The sequence below is a fragment of the Seriola lalandi genome, unplaced genomic scaffold (assembly GCF_002814215.2).
Source record: "Seriola lalandi dorsalis isolate HSWRI2012SDOR001 ecotype SW California unplaced genomic scaffold, Sedor1 jcf7180002054439, whole genome shotgun sequence".
In the NCBI taxonomy this organism is placed as follows: Eukaryota; Metazoa; Chordata; class Actinopteri; order Carangiformes; family Carangidae; genus Seriola; species Seriola lalandi.
In genome coordinates this window covers 29,044-39,244 of record NW_019524992.1, presented here as the reverse complement: position 1 = coordinate 39,244, position 10,201 = coordinate 29,044, and the positions used below count along the sequence as shown (strand labels likewise).

The 10,201-nt window shown below is 46.3% G+C and overlaps 2 protein-coding genes across 6 annotated transcripts in view; one reads left to right on the top strand and one right to left on the bottom strand.

Annotated features, from left to right (window-relative positions):
- vps54 (VPS54 subunit of GARP complex) overlaps positions 1-5,247 on the top strand; it is an 18,803-nt gene extending 13,556 nt beyond the window's left edge. For all 4 annotated transcript variants that reach the window (XM_023410816.2, XM_023410817.2, XM_087175271.1 and 1 more), the window contains 7 exons: positions 136-241; positions 409-496; positions 607-728; positions 906-986; positions 1,336-1,443; positions 2,005-2,099; positions 2,547-5,247. In XM_023410816.2, coding sequence (XP_023266584.1) covers positions 136-241; positions 409-496; positions 607-728; positions 906-986; positions 1,336-1,443; positions 2,005-2,099; positions 2,547-2,652 — 706 coding nt within the window. In that variant the 3' untranslated portion in view covers positions 2,653-5,247. The remainder of the gene's footprint in view (positions 1-135; positions 242-408; positions 497-606; positions 729-905; positions 987-1,335; positions 1,444-2,004; positions 2,100-2,546) is intronic.
- Positions 5,248-5,470: 223 nt separating this feature from the next.
- LOC111658340 (UTP--glucose-1-phosphate uridylyltransferase-like) overlaps positions 5,471-10,201 on the bottom strand; it is an 11,741-nt gene continuing 7,010 nt past the window's right edge. For both annotated transcript variants that reach the window (XM_023410820.2, XM_023410819.2), the window contains exons 4-10: positions 9,190-9,375; positions 8,707-8,840; positions 8,304-8,601; positions 8,008-8,205; positions 7,099-7,341; positions 6,314-6,418; positions 5,471-5,879 (exon numbers count right to left, since the gene is read on the bottom strand). In XM_023410820.2, the coding sequence (XP_023266588.1) occupies positions 5,772-5,879; positions 6,314-6,418; positions 7,099-7,341; positions 8,008-8,205; positions 8,304-8,601; positions 8,707-8,840; positions 9,190-9,375 (1,272 nt within the window). In that variant the 3' untranslated portion in view covers positions 5,471-5,771. The remainder of the gene's footprint in view (positions 5,880-6,313; positions 6,419-7,098; positions 7,342-8,007; positions 8,206-8,303; positions 8,602-8,706; positions 8,841-9,189; positions 9,376-10,201) is intronic.

The following is a 10,201-nucleotide window of genomic DNA, read 5'->3' as shown; positions in this document are numbered from 1 at the left end:
GCTTTGATACTTTCACAGTATTAATATAGAAGCTAGAGCTGATCTATAATCACACTACACATGGACACAGACCTTTACACTGGAGGAGCTTTAAGTCTGAATAACATGTATAAAGTCGTCTTCCTGTTTCCTCAGGACGGTTCTGCTGCTGATCCGGATGTTTCTGGAGTACTGTCACTGCGTCAACGACATCCCGTCGATCGCCACCGACATGTTGACACGTCTGTCGGATCTCCTCAAGGTAAAACTGAAAAACAAGTTTTCACTTCATCTCAATCAGTTGTGTTCACATTTGAAAACGTTGACTTTCCGCCTCCGTCAGGTGACGTTTCCATAACAACCTGCAGCAGCGTGACGTCATCGCAGTGTGTGTGTTTTTAAATCAGGTCTTCTCTTGTGTCTCTGCAGCACTTCAACTCTCGGAGCTGCCAGCTGGTTCTGGGAGCCGGAGCGCTGCAGGTCGTCGGCCTCAAGACCATCACCACTAAAAACCTCGGTACCTAGCAACAACAGCAGCGTCACACACCTGTCACCTGAGTCACAAACACAAGTTCTGATCTTCCTGTGTGTGTGTGTGTGTGTGTGTGTGTGTGTGTGTGTGTGTAGCATTAGCTTCCCGCTGCCTGCAGCTGGTGGTTCACTACATTCCCATCATCAGAGCTCACTTTGAGACCAAGCTGCAGCCCAAACAGTTCAGCGTGCTCAGACACTTCGACCACATCACCAAGGTAACGCACAGGAACCAAAGCACATAATCAATAATCAACACACACGGCCTCTGTCAGTTGAAAACTCTCTTTTCCTCGACGCCTCGACTTTTAAAGCGTCCTGGTAAAAAGCTGTTGGTTGTGTTTCTGAAACTGTTTGTTTGTTTGTTTGTTTGTTTGTTTGTTTGTTTGTTTCAGGACTACAACGACCACATAGCAGAGATCTCTGCTAAACTGGTGGCCATCATGGACAGTCTGTTTGAGAAGGTTTTATCAAAGGTAAGATCAGATCAAAACAGCTGTTTCGGAAACTTTAAAAAGACGTTCAACGAAACAATCCAACATCTGTTTGAATGAAGCTTCGTGTAGAATATTTTCATCTTCATCTTCCAAGTGAAGATCAGATCTTTCTTCTTTCTGATTCGCTCAGCTCACCTGCGGCTGCGGCGTGATACAGTGCGAGCTGCAGCTGCGCTTGTGCGTAGGAATACGTGAGAAAAATGTAGTGCCAAAGGAAAGTGCTGTTTTCACGGGGAGATAAAGAGCTGAGTGTGTATGTGCTGTGTACAGATGTGTTGGGTCATGTGACGTCAGCAGGTTGATGATGATGATGATGATGTTTCCTCAGTATGAAGTGAAGGCTCCGATGCCGTCGGCCTGTTTCAGGAACGTCTGTAAACAGATGGCGAAGATGCACGAAGCCATTTACGAGCTTTTACCTGAAGAACAGACTCAGGTGAGACTCAACACAACAACGTGACAGAAACACGTCGAAGCTTCACTGACCGACTTCCTGCTCCGGAAGTCGGTTTGAAGTTAAAGAAAAGACTTTTTGTAAACGTGTTGTGACATCAGACTTTCATTAGTCTCAGGAATCAGTTTGATTTCACCTTCGACACGACGGATAATCTTTTATTTGTTGTTTTTAATCAAAGTTCATCAGCTTTTAGTCAGAACTTCAGCAGTAGAGGAACGTGTCCGTCACTTTTATCAGAGTCTGAACAGAAACAGAGACAAAGATGATTATCAACAGGATTTCTGTTAAAATAAAGTGAAACTTCACACTGAACTTCACCAAGAACATTTTCATATTCTCGTTTCTAAAACTGAAGTTTGGTGACGACTGATCCACCAAACTCTCAAACCTGCTGTTGAAGCAGCTGCTCGTTATGATTGAAATGACGATCAGATCTGTAGCAGCTGTGTGACGGTGTGACTGAGCACGAGTTGCCTCGTGTTAATTGGACCAGATGTTTGAGATCTGATCTGTGTGTTGTTGAAACTGTTTCCTGTTCAGATGTTGTTCCTGAGGATCAACGCCAGTTTTAAAATGCACCTGAAGAGGCAGCTGGCCCGACTCGGGGTCGTTAACGATGGAGGACCGCAGCACGGGTAACACACACACACACACACACACACACACACACACACACACACACAAGCTTTTCACTTCCTGTTTGACTCTCATTTAAGGAGGATTTGGTTTTAGTTTGACATTAGTTAAAGTCAGCGAGTTTCAATCTGATGAAGTGGTTTAGTTTTTGCTCATTTCCTGTAAATAACAGTTTGATCATTTTACATAACTGTAAAGTTTTCAGAGCTTTTCCTCTGTTCATGTTAAAAAAAAGAGACGTTTCTTTAAATCTCCTGATCACAACGTGACGATCAAAAACTGCAGAGAGAGAGAGGAAGTTGATTCGTTAAAGGACGGAGAGTTCAAAGATTTTATTGTTGTGGCTTCATGATCCAAAACTTTAGTGAGGAGCATCAGCTGTTGTTGTTGTTGTTGTTGTTGTTGTTGTTGTTGTTGTTGTTGACGACATGTGACTGGTGCTGCAGGCTGGTGGTGGTGGACGTCGCCTTCTACACGGAGAACGTTCAGGCGCTGAGGAGCCTCGAGCGGCTCGACCTCAACATGGCTGAGATCTGGGAGCAGAAGAGGTGATGGAGGGGGGGCGGAGCCAGACGTCCAGGACCGACCAACTGACCGACTCGGTGACGCAGGGGCCGACCCTCCTGGGGGGGAGGGGCGAACTGCGCCCAGGCTGAGGGTGGAGGAAGCCCGGAGGGACCAAAAAAAAAAAAAAAACTCAAACTGGAGAAGAAGAGCGGCAGAAACACGCCGGGGCTTCCTTCCACCTTAAAAGACTTCACCCAGTAACACACAGCGCCTCCTTAAAAACTGCTGCCACCTCATCTCACTGTGCAATTCAACAGGAAGTAGTAAATTATTAGAGATGGTTTTATTGGAGGTGATGGGGTAATTTATTTTTCTGTCGTCTCATCTGTGGCGGACGTTTTTTCTCCGGCGCCACGGCAACGACGGAGCTGAAGGGAATTTTTAACATCGACGACACTGAGGCCGAGTTTTCCCGCCGAGGATTCAGGGCTCAAGGGATGAAATGAATCGTCATGGAAACGTTTTCCCTCCTTCCTGCTCCGACAGAATCATCAGGGTTTCCTCACATTTATTTTTTGTTGTTTGTTTGTTTTTTTCCCGATCCTCATTCAGCAGCTGATTTTTGTTTGAGTCACCATGGCGACGCAGAAAATTTCAATCTGACATTTTTATACGTGAAGCGGGAAAATGTTTCCGACCCTGGAGGAACCCTGACGCAGCAGGAGAGAGCACAAAGGTGGAATTGAAGAGTTCACTTCCTGAAATGTTTCGATCAACACAATCCAGACTGTGAACGCATCACAAACCCCTCAGCCACATCCTGTTGTTACCAAAGTAAAACACCTTCTAATCCGGGAATTCAACTCTTCAATTGCATTTCCTCCCTTTAATCAGTCCGATCCTGCAGCAAGTGAAGACCCACAGACGAAGGGGACGTGTTGTTTTTGTTTTTATAATTGCAGAACATGAAGCATGAATATCAGCTGTTTAAACTACTGTTGACCCTCTCCCTCCTACTGTACTTTAATTTCATCTGCATGAGCTTTTTGTTTCCTCGAGGCTGAAACGACACGACGGAGCAGAAAATCTGATTTAGCTTCTTTTTATTTTTTATTTTATTTTATTTTGAAGAGGAAACGAAACTCTCAGGATGTTTCCTCCTCTGTGAGACGATCAGTCAAAGCTGCACAAGGTGACGTTTTATTGTGACAGTTACTTTCTCATTAATCAAACTTCCTGTTTTGGTTCGACCAAAAATAAATTCACAAATCTTTATTAAAAAAACGATCGTAACCTCTGACCTCACGCTGCTGCGTCCAGCTCCTCGAGTTAGAACAGAGTCACATGACTGAGTCAGATAAACTTCTTCTGCTTTGTCTCTGCTAATTTCAAAATAAAACGCCATCGAACACACAGAGCGCTCAGTTGTAAACGAGCAGATGATGTAACGCAGGATCATTAACAGACGTGTTTATATTTACCACTGTGCGGTTCAGCTTTCTGTACTTAAACACAGTCGTCCGACATTTACGAGGAACACCTCAAACGCACCATCAGACAGGTGAGCTGTGGTTAGGTGTAGCAGAGATAACTGGTTAAAGGAAACACGGCGCTGGCGAGATGAAAGGCGTCATCACAGGTGTCGTGTGGTTTTTTTTTATCAACTCCATCCTCAAACCGGTGCTGAAACCAGTTCTGTGCTGGTGTGGTTTCGGAGTTTGATTGGCTGCTCCGTCACTCACCTGTGATGTTTTTGAAGTTACACAGGGGTGTAGTGACTGCAGCCAACTCCCAGTGAAGCTCCGCCCACCTGAACTCACCTGTTCCTGCCTCACCTGGTGCCAGAGTGCAGCGTTCTTTATAAAAAATAAAATCAGATTTTCTGTTCCTGAGTGACGTCCAGCTGCTCTGAGCTCCAACCAAACAAACACATCTGTCCAGCTGTGGTCTCATCACCTCCACCTGTACAGCAGAGGCCAGGTGAGTCACTACAGAATAACACCTTTAACAGTCAACCGATGAGTTAAATTGCTGCAGCCGTCCTGGGACAGATGTGCCCAGGTGAGTCCTGTACGAACAGGTGAGCCGGTCTGTACAGGTGTGATGAGACCACAGTGTCGACTTCCTGTCCGAGACTCACCTGAGAACAAAAAGCTTCAGAAGTGCCTCCTTTTGATCGACTGTCAGAGACGACACATCTGAGCTCTCCACTACAGTGTGCCTACCATACCACTGTGTGTGTGTGTGTGTGTGTGTGTGTGTGTGTGTGTGTGTGCGCGCGCGCGCGCGCGCCTGTGTGTGTGTGCCTGTGTGTGATAGAAAGAGAGTGTGTGTGTGTGTGTGTGAGAGAGTGTGTGAGAGAGAGAGAGTGTGTGTGCGCGTGTGTGAGAGAGAGTGTGTGCGCGCGTGCGTGCGCGCGTGTGTGTGAGAGTGTGTGTGTGTGTGCGTGCGTGCGTGCGTGTCTGTGTCTGTGTGTGTGTGCGTGTGCGTGCGTGTGCGTGTGTGTGCGTGTGTGTGCACGTGTGTGTGTGTGTGTGGACCCTCTCTGTCGGGTGTACCTGAGTCTGGCCGTGTGTCTGAAACTCTAAATGTCTTGAATCCTTCAAACTTGCTGTGATTAAAACAGGATGATGGAGCGACTCCGTGTCTCCGTGTTTTTCTTCTGCAGGTTTTCAGCTTCGTGGCCGTTGTTCCAAACTTTATCGACAACGTCACGAGAGACGCGTGAAACCTAACCTGAAAGAAATCATCAAAACTTGAATTTTAAATTCTTTAAAAGGCAAAATAACATTTTCTGAATGTGTTCAGCACAAATAAAATAAAATAAAAACTAATGCACAACAAAAATCACATGATGCTCAGATGACACGTGTTTTTTTTTTTTATTGACATGAGACAGTTAGCCGGGGTTGGGCCGCAGTCGGGCCGGAGTCGGCTCGGACTTTGCAGCGATTGTTGCAGTAACAGCGAGTTTCTTCCTGAAAAGCAGAAAAGTGCGTCAGGAGGAAGAACGAGGAGGAGGAGGAGGAGGTGGTTGACCTTTGACCCTTTCAGGCTGACTTCACATTGAAATGGACACCAACAAGCTGATTGTCTCTGTAACAGGTCGTTCTTCAAGGTGCAAATGGCTTTGGTTTGTTGTGGTTTTTATTTCCCAGAAGGCCTCAGTGGTCGAGGATGCGCAGGTTTCCTGAGACGATCTTGTTCTCCAGCATCGCTCCGGCGGGAATATCGATCCGGTCGCCGTGATTCGCGATGATGATGACGGTTCCCTGGTGGAAGTGAAACATCGTTAGAGACACAGTGTTTCCTTTGCAGCTAACGATGGTTTTCATTACAATTAATCACAGGAAAAGGCGACGTTATAATTTCCCTGCTTCTTCAAACGCCTCGTTTTGTCGGAGCAACGGTTCAAAGGAAAACAACAAATCTTCACGTCTGATTGTTGCCTAAAAATATTATTCGATTATCAAAATAGTTGCTGATTAATTTTCTGCTTCTGTTCCAAATTGTTAATAATATTCAATCATTTCAAATCTCTTTTCTCTCACGGCGTCTTGAGCTGCTGGAGGTTTTTGATTTGAAGTGAATTGATCCCATCAGATCAAAATGTGACGACTATTCACGAGCATCTCGCACAACCCCACGTCAGATAAACCCAAAGCCGTGAGGGGTCAGAGGTCGGCGACAGCGACTTGCTCTTTACCTTCAGAGAGACGTTCTTCCCGAAGGTGACGTCTCCGGACACGGTCAGGTGATCCAGCTCCAACATGTCGGGGATGCTCTCGAACCGAGCCAGAAACTGCTGAACCTGCAGGACGACACGCTGGGACTTTATTCAAACTGCACCATTTATATATTTATTGTTATCGATTATCTCCATGTCGAGGCCAGGTGTCGTTACCATGGAAACATTCAAGGTGCTGTCGAGATAAACATCCTCTTATCTGATGTAATAAATGTGTTTGTCACTTCAAATTATTGAAGAACTTAAAAATGATATTTTTTAAAATCATTTCTACAAGAAAATAATTCAAAAAGGTAATAATATTAAAACCTAATAAACATGATTATAAGAAAAGTTAATGCTTAATGTACTTTTATTTCTTTAACCCTCGCAGGACACACTCGTCCCTCCGTCCTGCTCCAAGTAGAAATGTTTCAAAAAAGTCAAAATAATCTCATTTCCTAAAAACTTGAACTTGGCGTCAGTGGAGAACGTGATTCGTAAAGGAAGCTCCAGTGTTTCCTTTGCTAAAGGAGACGAGGAAAGGAAGCATGAAGCTCCTTTCATTCATCAAACAAACACTGAAACATCAAGACGACAAAATGATGATCAGACGAAAAGATTCTGTCATCACTCGAGATGAAGTGATGATGTTTCAGCCTCGTGTTTTCTCCCGTCAGGAACTGATGAATAAGTAAAGTGAGGATCAATAAATCCTCTGACCCTGCGGGACAGGAAGCGACGGCGGCGGCTCGGGCTCTGACCTTGGTGAAGGAGCTGCCCAGCTTGACGTGCGGCGTGGTGGGGAACTCCCTCATCCTGCTCATGGTGAGCGAGCCGGCGTCCAGGCTGTACAGGTTGGACATGACCAGCAGCAGGTCGGACGACGTCTTCACCGGCAGGAAGCGGCTGCGCGGCACGTTCACGCCCAGGGCGTTGTCGAAGCTCTTGATGGCGGCGCCGACCGCCGTCTCCAGCTGGATCACGTTCAGGCCTCCGTCAAGCGTCTGGAGAGAGATTCAGGGGTTTGGTTCAGAGTAGGAAACGGCAGCTTTGAGTCGTGGTTCATGTTGGTTTTTAAACTAATTAATAATTAAACTCATTAACAAACAAAAAAAACAAAAACTGCATCACTTTAAAGAGTTCTGTGCTGCAGCTAATGATTACTCATTATTGATCAATCTGCAGATTATTCCCTCGATTAATAACTTGATCTATGAAACATCAGAAAACAGTGAAAAATCTGTTTCCTAGACGACATTAAAGATATAAAATATAAAGATCAAGAAAAAGCTGAACATTCTCACATGTAACGACAGAAACAGTCAAAATCAATCGATTATCAGAATATTTATCAATTTATTTTCTTTCCAAATGAATCAATTAATGAAATAATTGTAGTTTTTTAGATCTTTTCCAGAAGAGGTTGGTGAATATATTAATACTCTTTCCTTATTATTATGTTGTTATATAATAGATATATATATCTATTATATATTATATTGTTATTTTCTTTCTTTATCATTAGCAGGAAATTTCAAATGTTTTTGTGTAAAGCTCGTTACAGCTGATTCTGGACTTCTCATTAACTCGGTTGCCAGTTTATTAGGAACACCTGTTTAAAACGGACGCGACCTGATGACATCATTGCCGTCTGTGTCCGTGTGCGTCACCTTGGGGTTGACGATGATCTCCAGGTCCATGCTGTTCTTCTGCTGCAGCCGCTTCATGGCGGGAAGAGAGATCCACAGGTTGTTGGTGTTGAAGATCTTGAACTTGGTGACGGACTTGAACTCGTCCACGTGGGCCTTCGGGACCTGGGCGATCTCCAGCAGCCTCAGGTGGTTCTCGTACTGGATCAGAGTGCCGCCCTGCGGGGAGGAGACAGGAAACAGGAAGTAGGGACTGAGCAGAGAGATCACCACCTGATGTGACGAAGGCGGCGGCGGCGGCGGCGCAGCGCACTGACCTTGACGTCAGCTCTGGTCTTGTCGGTGACCTCCATGATGAACTCGCAGCGCTTGTCGGCCGGCTGGCTCATCAGGTGGTTGAGGATGAAGAGGTCGACGGTGGCGCCCAGGTTGTCGATGTTGGACACGAAGATGTACTCCTTCCCCTCGCCGATCAGCTTGTCCAGCAGCCCCGAGTTTTGGAAGCTGGCGTAGACGTCTCCGTGACCCGGCGGGTACCACGCCTCCGCGTTGTCTCCGGCCATCCCAATGTTCGTGGCGATCGGCAGCAGCGACTCCTTGTTGATCCTCGGATACCTGCAGGTAAAACAGGTACAGGTACGCTGGTGTTTGAAGAGGAAACGTGTGTGAAACATATGTGTGTGTGTGTGTGTGTGTGTGTGTGTGTGTGTGTGTGTGTACCTGCTCTGGTTGAAGGTGTGGATCTTCACCTTGTGGTGTTTGTATTTCTGCAGGATTTTCTTCGTGTCCTCGTCGGTGTTGAAGGAGTTCATCAGAACGAGCGGAACGTCGGCCTTAAACGCTTTGTTCAGGTGCTGAGAATAAACACAAGAGGTCAGACCAGTCCAGTCCAGTTCAGACCAGTCCAGTCCAGTTCAGTCCATGTTAGTCAAGTCCAGTTCAGTCCAGTTTATTTCAGTCTAGTCCAGTTCAGTCCAGTTTATTTCAGTCCAGTCCAGTCCAGTCCAGTCCAGTCCAGTTCAGTCCAGTTCAGACCAGTCCAGTCCAGTTCAGTCCATGTTAGTCAAGTCCAGTCCAGTCCACCCAGTTCAGTCCAGTTTATTTCAGTCTAGTCCAGTCCAGTCCAGTCTAGTCCAGTCCAGTCCAGTCTAGTCCAGTCCAGTCCAGTCCAGTCCAGTCCAGTCCAGTCCAGTCTCCTCTCACCTCGATCTGCTGCACCGTCAGGTCCAGGAAGGTGTTCTCGTTGCGGACGCTGATCAGACTCTTGGGGCCCTTGCAGCCCATGCTGGTCCCCAGACCTCCGTTCAGTTTGACCACGGCGAGCTTGTTGAGGCAGGCGGCGATGTCGTCGGGGAGACCCTTGGACTTGATCCTGTCGTAGGGCTGGATCTGAGGAGGTGAACACGGGGTTAACGGGTCAGAGGTCATCATGATCAGAGTCCAGACCGGAGCTGCAGGACACTTCAACAGCTCTACTTCTTTTTATCTTTTAAATCCTTTTCATTGAGTTTAAACCAACAGAACAACATACAATATAATATAATAACCAATAAAACCAGTCATCAGTAACCAGTGACCACATCATGTGACTGCGGGTCACATGATGAGGTCACTGAACACTGGCATGAGCGGCGGCGTCCACTCGGACAGGAGCCTTCGAGTCGGCCGGTGTGTCACCAGGGAAAGGTGAAGACCAACTCATCTTCAAACAGCCTGTAACCTTTCACCTGATTGATCCGGGGTCATGTTTGAGCCGGAGGATCAATACTGTGATCAAAGTGATGGAGCTGTTTCTGATACTGAGCTTTTATTTTGTTAAATAAATGTGAGCAGCAGCAGCTGAGACGTCTGAGTCGTCTGAGTCGTCCACCGACTGAGGAGAGAACGGATGGAAATAAACCTGAGTGTGTGTGTGTGTGTGTGTGTGTGTGTGTGTGTGTGTGTGTGAGTGTGTGTTTGTGTGTGTGTGAGTGTGTGTTTGTGTGTGTGTGTGTGTGTGTGTGAGAGTGTGTGTGTATGAGTGTTTGTGTGTGTGTGTGTGTGTGTGTTTGTGTGTGTGTGTGTGTGTGTGTGTGTGTGTGTGTTTGTGTGTGTGTGTGTGTGTGTGTGTGTGTCTTACATAAGTACATAAAGTGTTTCACATTCTCTGATCAGCCGACATGATGATGATCATCGTCAGTTTTAAGGTCATTATCAACTACAGCTGGGTGGTGTA